This window comes from Pelophylax lessonae (genome assembly GCF_965119305.1).
Source record: "Pelophylax lessonae genome assembly, chromosome: 8".
Taxonomy (NCBI): domain Eukaryota; kingdom Metazoa; phylum Chordata; class Amphibia; order Anura; family Ranidae; genus Pelophylax; species Pelophylax lessonae.
Genome location: NC_138775.1, coordinates 265,828,345 through 265,847,294, shown reverse-complemented (window position 1 = coordinate 265,847,294; position 18,950 = coordinate 265,828,345). Strand labels below are relative to the sequence as shown.

General features: G+C 46.4%; 1 protein-coding gene across 1 annotated transcript in view; it reads left to right on the top strand.

Moving 5' to 3' along the window:
* LOC309561428 (serine/threonine-protein kinase TNNI3K) overlaps window positions 1-18,950 on the top strand; it is a 466,208-nt gene that overhangs the window by 360,815 nt on the left and 86,443 nt on the right. Inside the window, exon 22 of the mRNA XM_082265332.1 lies at window positions 15,884-15,943. Coding sequence (XP_082121458.1) covers window positions 15,884-15,943 — 60 coding nt within the window. The remainder of the gene's footprint in view (window positions 1-15,883; window positions 15,944-18,950) is intronic.

Below are 18,950 nucleotides of genomic sequence, written 5' to 3'. Positions count from 1 at the left end.
ATAGACTAAATACAATGTAAATACTATTTAAAGTAAGTAAGTATCCTAATAGAATTGCCCCTCTCCAGTGTTGATGTACCCTCTCTATACCCCAAAATTTAGGACCACTTGGGTCCCTGTTGTGGACCTCTCTAAAATGTTTGAAGACACTATGATGTGTTTTGCCTTTTTTAATGTTAATGTGCTCCCTATCTCTCGCTTGTATCTAGAGGTACGTGATATTTATTGCAATGAACAAGGGCACTCCCAACATTTATAAACCCCCAACGGTTTACATGTAATAAATAGTAACATTAAAAAAGGCAAAACACATCATAGTGTCTCCAAACATTTTAGAGAGGTCCACAACAGGGACCCAAGTGGTCTTAAATTTTGGGGTATAGAGAGGGTACATCAACACTGGAGAGGGGAAATTCTATTAGGAAACTTACTTACTAACAATAGTATTTACATTGTATTTAGTCTATATTAATGTTACTGTATATACAATGTATTTGTGATCTCACGGTGAGCGGGAACAACATCAACACTGGAGAGAGGGCAATTTTATTAGGAAACTTAGTCAACGGGAATCCTTTTGGATTTTTGAGACTAAAGATTTGGCCCCCCAGAGATCTCAATATAGATTTTGACCTTAATTGTTTTCTAAGCAACAAATGATATGGTTCTTGGTTATGATATAATTTTATAATCATTTTCTAATATTTTTATATATATTTTTTAAATTTTACTTTATGTACTAATATTTTAATTTTGTGATCTTAATAACAATAGTATTTACATTGTATTTAGTCTATATTAATGTTATTGTACATACAATGTATTTGTGAACTCACGGTGAGCAGGAGGCTATGCATTCCTGATCGGGATGTGCTTACCTAAAGGACCTTTATAGTTCTTTCCTATTTTGTTTGTTGGAGTGAGGTGTCTCCAACTGTTGAGTTCCGGCAGACTAATGGTATGAGGACGGCATCTCACTCCTGGTCCCCGTAAGATTGTTTATTGTTTACTATAGAGATTGGTCTGAGGCTATATAACGTCATGAGTAGCTCGACGCTCCACCTACTGAGGAAGTCCAGTCATGTGGTGATACCCGTCTAGGGGAGCAGTGGAGCTCAGTGACGTTGTGTTAATATACCTTTTTGTAAGTGTAATTTTAAGTGGGGTCTAATAAATAAATTTTGCGGTAGTACACTATGTTTGTCCTTTTGCCTTAATACATACTTTCTGGGGAGACCTGTGAGGATGTGAGCCCGTATACCCTTTGGGAGGAGAAAGGAGCCATTGATCTGGGTTCTGAGGAGATAGGCTGTGGTTTATCTGTATGGAGACCTGTGAGGACGTGAGCCTGTATACCCTTTAGGAGGAGAAAGGAGTTATTGATCCAGGTTGTGAGGAGGTAGGCTGTGGTTTATCTGTATGAAGACCTGTGAGGACGTGAGCCCGTATACCCTTTAGGACAGGGGTGGGGAACCTTTTTTCTGCCAAGGGCCATTTGGATTTTTGTAACATCAATCGGGGGCCATTAAAAATGTATGCATAAATGTAATAGGCATTGCGTTGCGGCAAAAAACGCTGTCGAAAATTGCGTGACTTTGAGGTCACAAAAGTGTGAAAGGGGCCTTCAGTAATCAAGGTATAGTGTGCCCCCTATTCAATGCAGACTGACCACAGCGTGCCCCCTTTCAATGCAGAGAGACCACAGCGTGCCCCCTTTCAATGCAGACTTACCACAGCGTGCCCCCTTTCAATGCAGACTGACCACAACGTGCCCCCTTTTAATTCAGACTGACCACAGCTTGCCCCCTTTCAATGCAGACTGACCACAGCTTGCCCCCTTTCAATGCAGACTGACCACAGCGTGCCCCCTTTCAATGCAGACTGACCACAGCTTGCCCCCTTTCAATGCAGACTGACCACAGCGTGCCCCCTTTCAGTGCACAAAGCCAGTTCTCTTACCTGCAGTGGCGGCTTCTCCTCGAGTCCTCCCGCCTCCTCCTTTGGCCTTTTCGGCCAATCAGGAAGCGTGTCTCAAACCCGCTCCCTGATTGGCCAGGGGGAGGATCTGTGTTACAATGGCAAATTTTTATTCGCTATTGTCCCACAAATGGGCGGGCATGGGGCGCACTGCTCTGCGCCCCAGGTCCACCCTTTTCTGAGACTCACACTGTCAGGACGGAGCCATCGGCTCCTTCTGACACAGCGGCATGGGCGGGGGGCAGATGCAACGATTGTGCGGGCCGCAGGTTCCCCACCCCTGCTTTAGGAGGAGAAAGGTGCCATTGATCCGGGTTGTGAGGCGATAAGCTGCAGTGTATCTGTATGGAGACCTGTGAGGACATGAGCTGGTAAACCCTTTAGGAGGAGAAAGGAGCCATTGATCCTCATTGTGAGGAGATAAGCTGTGGTTTATCTGTATGGAGGTGAGCACACACTGGATATATCACTGTGTGTGAAGATAAAGCACCTTCATGGGGTGTTTTCATAACCATTACCCACGTATTCACGAAGGATTTATCTAGTTGTAGATGTGTATGGGATCACATCCTTATTGGACTTTATGAACTGTTTCCTTATATAGCTTCAGGGTCCATTTACACTAGCGCGACTTGTCAGGCGACTTGTCGCGGTCAGTCGCTAGCCATTGAATAGTACAGGACCCGCAGGTCGCCCCACAAAATCCTGTCGCGGCAGTGTGAATGGGCTCTTACTATACTGTATTTACTTATATATTTGTATCAAAAGCGTGTTGTGGAATCACTTGCACAGTGTTTGGCCGGTCAGCTATTTTGTATTTTGTTTCCGTTTAGCTTATTTAGCTTATTTTCACAGATTTTGTGTTTGCGCTGTTTGATATAATTTATTTATAAGTACAATTACTTTTGCAGAAAACTGAGATTTTTATGGTAAATCTTTGTCCCTAGAATTTTCCCCCATGAAAATTTCCCTGGTTTTTAAAAAAACCAATTTAAAATAATAAAAAAAAAACAAAAACAAAAACAGGACTCTCCTGGTTATATATTAAACCTAGAATGCCAAAAACACAGGCACAGCATATCTTACTTTGCCATTAAATATTTGTAATCTGCGTTGCTGTGAGAGTCGTGAGATTGGTGTCTCTGGGAGAGTTGTGTGTGTAGAAAGATCAGAGTCCTTCACATCTAACGCTCCCTCAGCCCTCTCCCCTGTACGGAACAATGACAGCGTTCTTACCTATTATATGCGCCAATCCTTGACAGATTGTGGCCTCTTCTGTACAAACGGCACAGGAAGAAGGACAGGTCTTCACTAAATAAAGGCAAGTGCTGATCAGGAGGAAGATGACACCTGCAACACACATCAGGTTAGAGATACCTCTGTCACCGCAGCCATTAGTGGAGAAAGTCCTAATGATTGATTAATACTCAGAGGACATTGTCACTTCTCACCCCTGTAGGAATGAATCTACCGTCTCATTATTCATGGCTGTGCTTTTGAGAACACGGAACACTAGATCATACACTCTAATATCCGTGTCACCAGCGGAAGGACAACATGACTCTGTCTTATAGAATTATGTTTGCTGCGGCAGCGCCATTTTAAAGGAGCGTTGGGCCGAAGCCATCTTTTTGGGGTGGAAGTCAAAGTATTTGTAAACCCAATCACTAAAATCTCACACAAGCTTAAAGGGTAACTCCACTTTGGTAGGAAAAAAATAGCAAATAAAGAAAAAACAATATAACGTATACAATTGTGACACAAGTCATATTGTAATTGAATGTTTTTAAAAATTACCTTTCCTTTTAAATTTGCTCTGTAATTTTCTGAAAATGCAATATGGCTACCTGGAGGTGTTCTGTATACAGAATGTATACTGACCACACCCCAGAAACATCATTTCCTGCTTGTGTGATTGGCTCACTGATTTTCCCAGAAGTCTGCACTAAGATACAAGTCAGATTTCTGGCATCTCCTGCAACAAAAATGTAATTTTTGGTGAGATATTCCCAATAGGAACATGTTTAAAGGAATGCAGGCCCAGCAGATTCCCTTATTAGTGCTCTGCAGCTGCACAGCTGATTTATAATTATGAAACCACTCCCGTTAAAACCAGTGGCGGCTGGTGCTCAAAATTTTTGGGGGGGCGCAAAAAGAAAAATGTAATAGGTATTGCTTCGCGTCAAAAAACGCAGTAAAAAATTGCGTGACTTTGAAGTCATGGTACAGGCATGGCATACGTGATGGTACAGGCATGGCATAGGTGATGGTACAGGCATGGCACAGGTGATGGTACAGGCATGGCACAGGTGATGGTACAGGCATGGCACAGATATGGTATAGGCATGGCACAGGTCATGGTACAGGAGATGGTATATGCCCCCTTTCAATGCAGTGACCAGCGTACATGCCCCCTTTCAATGCAGAGACCAGTGTACATGCCCCCTTCAATACAGAGTTCAGCGTGCGTGCCCCCTTCAATGCAATGAACATTGTGCTGTGCCCCCTTCAATGCAATAAACACTGTGCTATGCCCCCTTCAATGCAATGAACATTGTGCTGTGCCCCCTTCAATGCAATAAACACTGTGCTGTGCCCCCTTCAATGCAATAAACACTGTGCTATGCCCCCTTCAATGCAATAAACACTGTGCTGTGCCCCCACAGTGCAGAGTTCAGCGTGCATGCCCCCTTCAATGCAACTGTGCTGTGCCCCCTTCAATGCAATGAACAATGTGCTGTGCCCCCTTCAATGCAATAAACATTGTGCTGTGCCCCCTTCAATGCAATAAACACTGTGCTATGCCCCCTTCAATGCAATGAACACTGTGCTGTGCCCCCTTCAATGCAACACTGTGCTGTGCCCCCTTCAATGCAATAAACACTGTGCTGTGCCCCCTTCAATGCAATAAACACTGCGCTGTGCCCCCACAATGCAATGAACACTGTGCTGTGCCCCCTTCAATGCAATGAACACTGTGCTGTGCCCCCTTCAATGCAACACTGTGCTGTGCCCCCTTCAATGCAATAAACACTGTGCTGTGCCTCCTTCAATGCAATAAACACTGCGCTGTGCCCCCACAATGCAATGAACACTGTGCTGTGCCCCCTTCAATGCAATAAACACTGTGCTGTGCCCCCTTCAATGCAATAAACACTGTGCTGTGCCCCCTTCAATGCAATAAACACTGTGCCCCCTTCAATGCAACACTGTGCTGTGCCCCCTTCAATGCAATAAACACTGTGCTGTGCCCCCTTCAATGCAATAAACACTGCGCTGTGCCCCCACAACGCAATGAACACTGTGCTGTGCCCCCTTCAATGCAATAAACACTGTGCTGTGCCCCCTTCAATGCAATAAACACTGTGCTGTGCCCCCTTCAATGCAATAAACACTGTGCCCCCTTCAATGCAACACTGTGCTGTGCCCCCTTCAATGCAATAAACACTGTGCTGTGCCCCCTTCAATGCAATGAACACTGTGCTGTGCCCCCTTCAATGCAATAAACACTGTGCTGTGCCCCCTTCAATGCAATAAACACTGTGCCCCCTTCAATGCAATGAACCCTGTGCTGTGCCCCCACAATGCAGAGTTCAGCGTGCATGCCCCCTTCAATGCAACTGTGCTGTGCCCCCTTCAATGCAACTGTGCTGTGCCCCCATCAATGCAGAGTTCAGCGTGCGAGCCCCTTTCAATGCAGAGCGCCACAGCATTGTCCCCAATCACTGCAGAGCGCCACAGCATTGTCCCCAATGATTGCAGAGCGCCACAGCATTGTCCCCCAATGATTGCAGAGCGCCAGCATTGTCCCCCAATGATTGCAGAGCGCCACAGCATTGTCCCCCAATGATTGCAGAGCGCCACATCATTGTCCCCCAATGATTGCAGAGCGCCACAGCATTGTACCCCAATGATTGCAGAGCGCCACAGCATTGTCCCCCAATGATTGCAGAGTGCCACAGCATTGTCCCCCAATGATTGCAGAGTGCCAGCATTGTCCCCCAATGATTGCAGAGTGCCACAGCATTGTCCCCCAATGATTGCAGAGTGCCACAGCATTGTCCCCCAATGATTGCAGAGTGCCAGCATTGTCCCCCAATGATTGCAGAGTGCCAGCATTGTCCCCCAATGATTGCAGAGCGCCACAGCATTGTCCCCCAATGATTGCAGAGCGCCACAGCATTGTCCCCCAATGATTGCAGAGCGCCACAGCATTGTCCCCCAATGATTGCAGAGCGCCACAGCATTGTACCCCAATGATTGCAGAGCGCCACATCATTGTCCCCCAATGATTGCAGAGCGCCACAGCTTTGTCCCCCAATGATTGCAGAGTGCCAGCATTGTCCCCCAATGATTGCAGAGTGCCAGCATTTTCCCCCAATGATTGCAGAGTGCCACAGCATTGTCCCCCAATGATTGCAGAGCGCCACAGCATTGTACCCCAATGATTGCAGAGTGCCCACAGCATTGTCCCCCAATGATTGCAGAGTGCCCACAGCATTGTCCCCCAATGATTGCAGAGTGCCCACAGCATTGTCCCCCAATGATTGCAGAGTGCCACAGCATTGTCCCCCAATGATTGCAGAGTGCCACAGCATTGTCCCCCAATGATTGCAGAGCGCCACAGCATTGTACCCCAATGATTGCAGAGGGCCCACAGCATTGTCCCCCAATGATTGCAGAGTGCCCACAGCATTGTCCCCCAATGATTGCAGAGTGCCCACAGCATTGTACCCCAATGATTGCAGAGCGCCACAGCATTGTCCCCCAATGATTGCAGAGTGCCACAGCATTGTCCCCCAATGATTGCAGAGTGCCAGCATTGTCCCCCAATGATTGCAGAGTGCCAGCATTGTCCCCCAATGATTGCAGAGTGCCAGCATTGTACACCAATGATTGCAGAGTGCCAGCATTGTCCCCCAATGATTGCAGAGTGCCAGCATTGTACACCAATGATTGCAGAGTGCCACAGCATTGTCCCCCAATGATTGCAGAGTGCCAGCATTGTCCCCCAATGATTGCAGAGTGCCAGCATTGTCCCCCAATGATTGCAGAGTGCCAGCATTGTACACCAATGATTGCAGAGTGCCCACAGCATTGTACCCCAAGGATTGCAGAGCGCCACAGCATTGTACCCCAATGATTGCAGAGTGCCACAGCATTGTCCCCCAATGATTGCAGAGTGCCAGCATTGTCCCCCAATGATTGCAGAGTGCCAGCATTGTCCCCCAATGATTGCAGAGTGCCAGCATTGTCCCCCAATGATTGCAGAGTGTCAGCGTGCGTGCTCCGTTCAAACTTACCTGGCGGCGGCGCGGCTCAGCTTCTTCCTCCTCTTCTGCGGCGGGTCCTTCTCCCTCGTCGTCTCGGCGGCGGGAACCGACGGGCGGCCTCTCCTCTTCTCTGAGCGGCGGTGACGGTGAGTGATTGACGCACGCACCGGCACCGCCCCCATTGCGACGTCAGCGATATCCTGGATGATGATTGGTCCAGGCTGTAGACTGGACCAATCACAGCCAGGATATCAGAAAGTGGGGGTGTCCAACCGCAAAGACTTGCGCCCAGGATACCCCCCTACCTCCCCAGAAGGCAGCCAATCGGCGCCTCTTCTGGGAGGTAACCCCACCCCCCCCCCAGCCACCAGTTCCTTGGGTTCAGGCCGGCGAACCCAATTTTTTTTTGAACAACTTTTTTTTTTTTCGTTTTTTTTTTTCGTTTTTTTTTAGGGGTAGGGGGGGCGGCGCCCTGGCGCCCCCTATGCACGGGCCGCCACTGGTTAAAACCCACTCAGCACAGTGGCACAGAGAAACGGACAGAGATTTCTTCAGAATAACAAAAGGTAGGAATCCGCAACAAAGTTTGTTATAATCCTTGCAATGTACAGAGATCACCCAGAGGGGAATGTTTTTTTTCTCAACAAAAGTAGAGTTACACTTTAAAATTATATTAAAGGCTTTCTTTAAAGAATAACAAACATATCATACTCACCTGCTCTGTGCAGTTAGTTTTGCACAGAGCAGCCCAGATCTTCCTCTGCTCAGGTCCCTCGTCTGTGCTCTTGGCCCCTCCCTCCTGCCGAGTGCCCCCATAACAAGCAGCTTTTAATGGGGTAACCCAACCAGGCTTGTTCACAAACCCTGGCTCTGCATGTCTATTTATGGCTCACCCTCTCTCTTCTCTCCTCCAGTGGCTCCCGCTGCTATCTCAGCCAATGAGGAGGGAGAGTCCCCAGAGAGCCGAGGCTCTCGTGCACATTGCTGAATTGAGATGGGGCTCAGGGAAGTATTAGGGGGGCTGCTGCAGACAGAAGGTTTTTTTTTTTTAACTTAATGCATGCGTAGAATGCATTGCAGGTAAAAAAAAAACCTTTAGCCTTTAGAACCACTTTTGTTAATATTATTTAAAAAGTTATATAAATCTGCTACATCCATTAAAATAATAATTGGTGATCTTGCCACAAAGTCGGTGTTCAGGCACTTCTTTTTTAGGGTGACAGTGCTCTGTCCCTGTCTATTAGTTGTGCTCCTGTGTTGTCACTCAGTGGAGACTACAAACAGCCCTGTCAGCAGGCTTGGTCCACTGTTTTCACCAGCAGCAAATCCACTTGCCATGCAGCCGTCACTGGGGTACATGTAGAAAAAAAGTGACTGTTAAGTAGCTGCAAAAAATCAGCAGCATTGAGATGGAAGAGAGGATGAAAAAATGAAAACAAGTATCCTATTATTCTATTTAACCTTTGTCAAAACCAGAGGTCATGAATGCCAAGATGCCCAGGCCAACTTTAGCAGTGCCAGAATGTGCTTGTTAGCTTAAAGCTCAATTGGGTTAAGGGAGAGTTGAGCATCTGTACCCAAATTTAATTTTAGAGGCAAACGTGGCAAGTTTTCTCTAAATTGGAACAATATGTGAGCATCCCCAAAAGAGATGAAGACATTTACCAGATGATTGGCAGTCCCTAAAGCATAGTGATCACACTGTAGGGAAGCCAGAATGGATTTTAACTGGGGTATGGTACCATCTTGTATATAATTTCAGAGCTGTTTTTCTGATGTTAAAAGACCTTGTACATTTCTTCAAATTATCAATACCGTCATTTCAGTTCAGGGCACCATTGCTCCAATGCGCACTCCGATTCCCATTTGGCTCTGTAAGGGAGGGAACCATAGATGAACTGATTGTTCAGATGCGTATAGATTTCAGAGAAGAGACCCTTGCCTCTAGGGTTGTGTAAGCAGATATGTCAGTATAGAGATGGTTTTGACATTGTGTCCATTTTGAACTGGGATTTATATAAATTATTAATTTGTAAATATGGAAATATTTCTTTGTTTGGGGCAAAGTATCTAGTTTGATGGGTTTGGAAGGAGATAAACTCAGTTCTCAACTAGTTTGTGCAGAAATAGAACATCCGAGTTTATCTACCAGGTATAATCTAAGAGATTAGTGTAGCCCGGAGGGAAGGCTGCTTGTAGTGGAGACTGGGTAGGTAGAGAAAATTTGGTGTTATAACCTTTGCAGTTTTTTTTTTTTTTTAATTTTAGGCCAATTTGTTTTCTGCTACATATTTTTGGTAAAAAAATTGCAATAAGCGTATTTTGGTTTGCGCCAAAGTTATCGCGTCTTCTAACTATGGGAAAGATTTATGTCATTTTTATTGTTTTTTTTTTTTTACTAGTAATGGCGGTGATCTACGATTTTTTGCAGGACTACAACATTGAGGCGGACAGATTGGACCCCTAACTAACATTTTTGACACTTTTGGGGGGACCAGTGACATTACTACAGTAATCAGTGTTAAAAATATGGACTGTTACTGTAATATTGACACTGGCAGGGAAGGGGTTAACACTGTGGGTGATCAAGGGCTTAAATGTGAGCCTAGGAGAGTGATTCTAACTGTGGGGGGCGTGGCTTGTGAAATGACCATAGAGACCTGTGTTCCTATTTAGAAGGATCACAGACGCTCTGTGATCATTCTAGGGAGAAGAACGGTCTGCTGTGTTTACAACAGCTGACCATTCTTCTCTCTCAGCGGAGAGTGATTGTGGGGGTCAGACAGCAATCGGAGCCGCCTGCCCCGTGCATCGGAGTCCCCGCTGCTGAGTGGGGGCAGGAGCTCGCCGGCGGCGGCGTGTGCTTGCCCCCTAGCTGCAGGTGTGCGACCGACTTAGGTCTACATCGGTTCGCGCAGGAGGGCCACACTGCCGCAGTAAAAAGGCGACGGGCAGTTGGGAAGCGGTTAATAAAGCACACATGAAGGACACTTAGTATAATGAAAGCCAGGGGATTGCATGTTTTTTACTTAGTTATTACATCAGCAGAGGGGGCAGCGGGCCATGACACAGAAATGACAGGCAGGGAGGGGAGAAGGACATAGGAGAGCTGCATATAGCAGCTGGTGACAGAGGCACATAAACTGACCACGGTGTCAGGGCTCAGCAGCCATGACACACCGTGGTCAGTTTACAGGGGGAAGGGCAGAAACTGGCAGGATCAGCCATTTTTTTAGGTGGTTAACAAACACTTTAATTAAAGCAAAAGGGGGTTCAGCAAAATACTGACACAAAGGGGTGATACTTTTTTTCAACTCAGTGATTCTGTTTTTGAATTTATTTTTGTTCTGGCATGTTGGTGTTATATCTTTTACTTGGAAATTATAAGTTGCTCTAAGTAAATACAGCTGGATAAAACAACAATTGTGTCTGTCTTTATTCCAGGCTGCAAAGCAAGAACATTTGATTATTTTAATGGGGCTGATTCTTTTCTATACCCACTGTACGTAATTCTGTGCAGCCGGGCCGCACTGTCGCAGTAGATGTACAGTGCGTGGTCAGCAAGTGATTAAAAATAACGTATGTATCGACCAAAAGCTAAAATATGATTTTGGATAGACTGTGTCTTCTTGGGTACAGTTTATGCTACTATATGATGTGCAACTTTTTGGAGTACATGGGGTGCTTTTTCACACTTCAAATATTGCTATTAGGCTTCATCAGGCTTTCAGTAAAGAGTTTGAACTACTTGAAACTCGTTGAAAGCCTGCTAGCAGCTTGTTTGAGATGGGCAGCACTCCCATTAAGATCTGTGTTTATCATTCCCATGATAAAGAAAGTTGTTTGAAGCTCACTTTACAAATGCTTTGTAAAAAGCATGCTGTATGCATAGTTGCCAACGCTCCCCAAAAATTTTTGGGGACACTTTTTTGTCTGTAGGTGGCGTATTATTTTAATTATTTTAATTAGGGGCGGGGCAGTCATTTGAAGGCGTGGCCTAGCCAGAGTGGAAAAATGCGGCTCAGGAGAAAGAAAGAGAGGGAAGGAGAGAGAAAGAAAAGGGAGAAAGAGGAAGAGAGAAAGAAAGACAAAAAAAGGAGTGATGGGGAAGGAAACAGAGAGAAGGAAGGAAAGAAACAGGGATGGAGGGATAGCAAGCCCAGATCCTACACCACAATAGCAATATGTGTATTCCAGAAAGTTTAACAATGAGCAGATAAAGATACTCCAAACACCATCCCCCCAGGCAGATCCCATCAAATAGATACAAGAGATGGACTGTGTGGACATGATACAGGAGATGGTCAGAGAGTGTGCCGACATGGTACAAGAGACGGTCAGAGAGTGTGCAGACATGGTACAGGAGATGGTCAGAGACTGTGCAGACATGGTCAGAGAGTGTGCCGACATGATGCAAGAGACGGTCAGAGAGTGTGCCGACATGATACAAGAGACGGTCAGAGAGTGTGCGTACATGATACAGGAGATGGTCAGAGACTGTTCGGACATGGTTCAAGAGACGGTCAGAGACTGTGCGGACATGGTACAAGAGACGGTCAGAGACTGTGCGGAAATGGTACAAGAGACGGTCAAAGACTGTGTAGACATGGTACAAGAGGCCGTCAGAGACTGTATAGACATGGTACAAGAGATGGTCAGAGACTGTACAGACATGGTACAAGAGATGGTCAGAGACTGTGCGGACATGGTACAGGAGACTGCAGGCCTACTACAAGAGATTGGGTCAGAGATTGTGGACATGATAGAGATGGTCAGAGATTAAGGACACACAGAGCGATGAGGAGGACTTGTGCACCAAGAAGATTGGGGTGATAATCACCTTCAGTCCTGTCTTTTCCCATCCTGGTCAGTCCCTTCACTCCTCCGCTCACAGTCCAGCTGCTCTGTTCACCTGTGTCTCCGGGGGGCATGCAAACTGCTTTTATGGTGGCACCATAATATCATGTTTCCCCCCCCCCCCCCCGATCTAGGCTGAGCTGGGCCAAGCTTGCCCAAGCGGCGCATGTGCAGTTCCAAAGTTGGCATGTAGCCATGTTTTTACAATCGGAAGCTGCAGCCATCTGGGACAAAGCCAATTTCCTGTGATTCTTCCCAGGACACAGTCAGACTGAGACAAGGGTCTGAATGCCGTAAACGTCCTGGGCAAATCGGGACTGTTGGCAACTATGTGTATGCATTGCTCTTACACAAGCCAAAGCCCATGTGTACAAGGCCTAAGGGCACATTTATATCTTTATGTTGCAGTAATGTGTGCGATTCGTTTTAAATGGCACCCGAATTCATTAAGGCAAAGTACATGTGTTCCAAGTGCAATGCACTTTAGTGTGTCGTGTTGCTGTGAGTTGCATTAAAAATTGTGTGACACATCCAATTTTAGGACCTTTTGGTGCGTTGCCAGCCCATTGTTTTCAATAACATACTCAAAGAGGTGATGGGAACTTTTAGACTTGCATGTATATTGAGTGATGTGTAGGAAAACTTCAGACAAGCTGAATAGCTCTGGTGAGGGAGCTCCCACATAGCAAGGTTTCCCTCAATGGGCTCCAACAGTAACTTTAAGTGGTATTAAACCCAAAACCAAATATGTAATATTTTGCAGCTTACCAATCATTAGATGTGGTGGCTGCATCAGTTTTCTATTTTTTCCCAGGCTTTTTTCGCACTGTTTTGCCCTGATGATTTGGCCAGTAACACCCCTCCTGTATTAAAGCGCCCCCATTCTGGATGAAGGAGCACGGGGGGCACCTTTGAACAGCAGCATTGTCAGTCTGAGGGAGGGGAGTGTTATATTTACTAGCAGATTTAAATACACTAACAGACTGAAGCTGAACTCCAGCTAACACTATAAGCGGTTACAGCGCACAGTTTTTTGTTCCGTTTGGGATAAAGGTTTTACATGAATAAATAAATATGACCATTGTATGCAGCCCTGCCATTGTTTAATGGTTTTGTTTCATCCCTGTAACTGATACATCTGCAGAGCTTGTTCTTTTAGAGACTAAGGGTCCTTTCACACGGAACAGAGTCCGTTCTTCTCGGCGGGGGATCGATCCGCCGATCCCCACTGAGCAGGCAGATGACAGCTCCATCTCTGCTCTGTGTGCAGAGACGGAGCTGTCAGACCCCCGCTGTCCTCTATGGGAGACTGCCTGTCCATTCTCATCTGATCCGATCCTCCAGACGGATGGAAAATAGGGTTTCCTACAATTTCACGTACAGGATCGGATCGGATAGCAGCGGGTGTCAGCGGAGATGTCTCCGCTGACAACCGCTGCCCCATAGGGATGCATGGAGCATCCAATCAAGTCCTCCTGAAAAACTGGATCACCAGTGTGAAAGGAGCCTTACTGGCCAGATTACCAAATGAAAATAGAAAAAAGAAAGCCTAAACAAGAAAACAAATGCAGCCATTGCATCTAATAATTGGTAAGGTGCAGTGTTAATTTTGACGTCAAATTTCGATTTAGTTTTAGTCGTAGTCTTTTGACTAAAATACCATTTTAGTTTTAGTCGTATTTTAGTCATCTGAATGGTTTTTGTTTTAGTCATATTTTAGTCGAATAAAGTTTTCAGTACATTTTAGTCGACTAAAATAGAACGTATTTGGTTACATTGTAATGCATTTTTTTAAGCATTTCTCTATTTCTCTATTTCCAAACTCAATAGAGTAAAAAAATTGAATAACAATTATTATTTATGGTATTAAGGTTTGAGCAAACTACAGAGACACAGATTTAGCCATTATTTAAAGGAGTTGTAAAGTCAGATGTTTTTTGGTTTTTTTTTAGGCATAAGATAAAAAGCCTTCTGTGTGCAACAGCCTTCCCAGCACCTCCTAATACTTACCTGAAGCCCCTCTCTGTCCAGCGATGTCCACGAGTCCCTCAGCCATACGGGACTCTCCCTCCTGATTAGCTGAGACTCAGCTGCGGCATCATTGACTCCCGCAGCTGTCAATCAAAGTCAGTTAGCCAGTCAGGAGAGAGAGAGAGGGGCGTGGCAAAACCGCAGGTTCATGTCTGAATGGATACACGAAGCTGCAGCTCGGCTCGGGTGCCCTCATAGCAAGCTGCTTGCTGTGGGGGCAATCGACAGAAGGATGGGGCCCGGAGCACAGAAGAGGAACCTGAGAAGAGGAGGATCCGGGCTGTCCTGTGCAAAACCACTTCACAGAGGAGGTAAGTATAACATGTTTGTTATGTAAAAAACAAACAAAAAAAAAAAACAAGACTTTACAATCACTTTAACGTTTTACTAGTAAAATGTCCCTCTTTTAGATTTCCAGTCTGTTTTCTTTCATTGATTAAAATTGGAATCGATTTTTGTCATAGTTTTCATTAATTGATGAAAATTTGGAACAAATTTCTTTTGTTTTCGTTACTAGAAAAGTGCCGCTGACAGCAGTCCCCCTCAGCCCCGCCTAATACTTACTTGAGCCCATCTCTATCCAGCGATGTTGCAGGAGTGTCTTAGCTGCCCTGGACTCCCCTCCTCATTGGCTGAGGAAGCAGCGTGATTGGCTCCTGCTGCTGTCAATCAAAGTCAGTCAGCTAGTCAGGAGAGAGAGGGGGTGGGGCCAGGATCACAACTCCGGGTCTGAATGGACACAGGGAGCCTTGCCTTGGCTTGGGTGCCCCCATAGCAAGCTGATGACTGTGGGGGCACTTAACAGGAGGGAGGGGCCAGGAAAGCCGAAGAGAGACCCGAGAAGAGGAGTATCCGGGCTGCTCTGTGCAAAACCAACTGCACAGAGCAGGTAAGTATAACATGTTTGTTATTTAAAAATAAATGAATAAAAAATAAACAAGACCTTACAATCACTTTAACACTGGTAAGCTGCAATATAATAAAAGTTTGCTTTTGGTTTGAACACCGCTTTAAATCCTAGAAATACAGAGGGAGTGCCAGACCAACACCAATCAAAAGAGTCCAAGATAATGCAGAGTAAAATAAATTTTCTTCTACTCTTTTAATCCAGTTTTGGTCCTTTCTTTATTATCTTGAATAGGCTGCCTTAAAGTGATACTAAAGTCGTGTTTTTTTTTTTGCTTAAAAATTACAACCATGTTATACTCACCTCCTCTGTGTAGTGGTTTTGCACAGAGCAGCCTTGATCTTCCTCTTCTCAGTTTCCTCTTTGGCTCTCCTGGCCCCTCCCCCTGTTGAGTGTCCCCACAACAAGCAGTTTACTATGGGGGCACCTGAGCTGAGCCGCAGCTCCCTTTGTGCATTCAAACACGGAGCCGCTGTTAGGCCCAGCAATCTCTCTCTCCTTATTGGCTCACTGACTTTGATTGACAGCAGTGGCAGACAATGGTGCTCCGCTTCTGTCTCAGCCAATGAGGAGGGAGAGTCCCGGGCAGCCGAGTCTCTCCTGCAACATCGCTGGATAGAGATGGGGCTCAGGTCAGTATTAGGTGGGGCTGACGGAGGGCTGCTGCACATAGAAGGTTTTTTTTTTTAACTTTATGCAAAGAATGCATTAAGATTAAAAAAAACCTGCTGCTTTTACAACCACTTTAACAATGTACAAAAAATGTAAACGGGCCCTAAACGAAACTGCGCAGTGAACAAAAATATGTATATTTATTGTAGCCTTTTATTCTCTGCAGGGTCGTCCTGATTTCTCAGAAGTCGTATCTAACCTAGAGGAATGCCTCTGTAACATTGAGGTAATTTTTTTTTTCTGTTTGCTACATGAGAGATTCTAACATTACATAGGAAATTTTACAATGGATAAATATATAAAGCGCCCTGTACCTAATATATAGCCCTAATCCAGCACTAAAAGGTATGTGGATGATAAATAAAGGAAACCTGTATAAAAGCTACTTTTGCTGACATATGCCAGCTGCCTGGCTGTCTCAGACTTCAGTACTTTAAAGTGACGCTGTCATTAAAGGGTAACTCCACTTTCGTGGGGAAAAAAGCAAATAAAGAAAAAACAATATAGCGTATACAATTGTGACGCAAGTCATATTGTGATTGAATGTTATTAAAAATGACCTTTCCTTTTCAATCTGCAGCTGTTGTTATTTTCTGAAAATGCAATGCAATATGGCCGCCTGGAGGTGTTCTGTACACAGAATGTATACTGACCACACCCCAGAAACATCATTTCCTGCTTGTGTGATTGGCTCACCAATTTTCCCAGAAGTCTGCACTAAGATACAAGTCAGATTTCTGGCATTCCCTGCAACAAAAATATCATTTTTGGTGAGATACTCCCAATAGGAACACGTCTAAAGGGATGCAGGCCCAGCAGATTTCCTCATTAGTGCTCTGCAGCTGCCACAGCTGATTGATTATTATGAAACCACTCCCATTAGACCCACTCAGCACAGAGGAACAAACAGGGATTTGACAGACGTAGTCCTCCTTGATTAATATCAACTCGGGTTATACTGCCCTCTACAGGAGTAGGACTAGACAGGAAAGAAAACGTTCTGGCCACACCTTTGGGGCAGTCCCAGAGGGTATATCCTCTCACTTCCTGCTACAGGATATCAGTTTTTTTCTGTCTAGTTAGGAGTAAGGACCTAAGTTCCTTGCTGGGATCTTTGGTCCTGGCAAGATTTTTTAGAAATACTTTTTTAGGCAGCTTTTCTTCTCCAGTGTTCCTGTGAGATCTTCAAGCAAGTACGCTGAAACTGGGCGACGGGCTGGATGTTGAGATCCAGTGGTCACCCCAGTTCAGCCTACGAGCGTGTGCAGGCCATAGCTCCACGCTGGGTCGGCCGCGACATAGTCCCACTGGACGGGGACTGACCCTGCGAGTTAAACGTCTCGCCTGGACGCCAATGACCAGTTGCAAACTGAGTCACGGCATCCGTAATGGTCGACAGCCCCCCCACCCCGGTGGAGAGGGGTTCTGTCAGGAGTTGGCGCCCGCCTGGTTCCGGTATGGTAAGTAAAATGTTCCCCGTCTCCCCCTGTCGGGTTTGTTGATGGACGCGGGCCCCTCTCTGGGATGGATGGACGTGATCCTAGCAGGTGTCATTGATCCCCCTCTTAAGAGCTTGGTTTGGGAGCTAACTATCTATAGTCACTATATGACACTATAAGGGAGATGACTGAAGTCAGTGGCAGACTGCTAAAAGGCATTACTATTAAGGTATAGAGGTATCCTACCTGACATAATGTGTATACAGGCCAATGCCTATGCCTGGATTACCGCATCCGCAGGTCGCCATCCTTCCATAAAGCCGGTCACCTCCGCAGGCCGCACAGCCTCCCGCAGGCCGCACAGGCCGAGGACTACCTCCCGCAGGCCGCACAGGTCGAGCGCACACTCCCGCAGGCCGCACAGGCCGAGGACTACCTCCCGCAGGCCGCACAGGCCGAGCGCACACTCCCGCAGGCCGCTGCTACTTTGCTCAAGCCGCCGCTATCCTCCACAGGCCGCCGCCATTTTCCTGCAGATCACATGAGGCCGCCATATTGGCGTAGCCTCGTGTCTCCAGCATGGGGGCGGCCATGTTTGAGGTGACCAAACACCTCGAGGAGTAATTGGGAGCCGCCTCCTTGGCCCGGGAAAGCAAGCCAAAGACTTCCTGTCTGTAACAGACAGTGCTGGAAGCAGGTTGATAAGAAACTTCTGTGCATCAGGTGAGCCTTGGGGTCTCTCTCTCTCTCTGAGGGGTCCAAGCAGGTACACTGAGGGGCGCTATTGCGCTGGGGGACTAAGTAAAAAAAAAAAAAAATGTTTTTTCTTGCAATTAATTTTTTGTGTTTGCTGGCAAGTGTCTTGTTAATCATGAACCCCACACATGTATCCCCACCTGATCCCCTTGAGGTGGCCGCAGGACCCTCCAGTACCCCACTTGTGATGATGCATTATCAGCAGTTTGGAGTCTTTGGTATCCCGGGTGGAGGTAGCCTGTCAGGGACGGGGGTCAAGAAAAGCGACCCCCGCCTACCCCTATTTCATCTGATACTTCAGATACGGATTCTGAGCTGGTCATTGCAGCCCCTTTTCTGGAGTTGTTGTCTCAGGTACGGTCTCCTCAGACAGTGAGGAGGACGCTTCTGCCTCCGCCATAGCACAAGAAGCGTTGGTGGAGGCACTAGTTGTGTCTGTCCGGGAAACCTTAAATCTTGAGATTACACCGGCAGAGGTAGCTGAGACTGACATTCCTTTTTTGGTACTAGCAAGCCTACCAAAATGGCGAAGGGTTTCCCTTGCCCAAATGGGGTCATCCGAAAACGAACCCCTGCTATTTCCAAACGCATTGCTAGGCGCTATCAGTTTGAGGTATCCCTCATTATAAGATGGACGGTACCACCAATAGTGATCTCACCGATTTCCAGACTAAATAAAGCCACTGTTATCCCGTTGGATTGACAGAATTGGCCCCCACCCATCTCTAGGGTGGGGGGACGTCTTCGCCGGTTTCCGGATCCATGGCTTTCCAGAATCCCGGATAAAGGGGTTCGCGAGGTCATACGGTCGGGATACAAGATCGAGTTTTGATCACTTCCACCGGTGCGATTCTTCCAATATTCGACATCCCCGGGTCGCTTAAAAAGCTTTGCGGGGGACAGCTTGATGCAACAGGGAGTGGGAGTTCCCATTCCTTGGACAGTTTCAGGGGTTCTAGCCGAACCTGTTCACAATGCCCAGGAAAAAGGGCTAGGTGCGTCCAATTCTGGTCTTGGGAGAGATGGAGTCCATCCGAA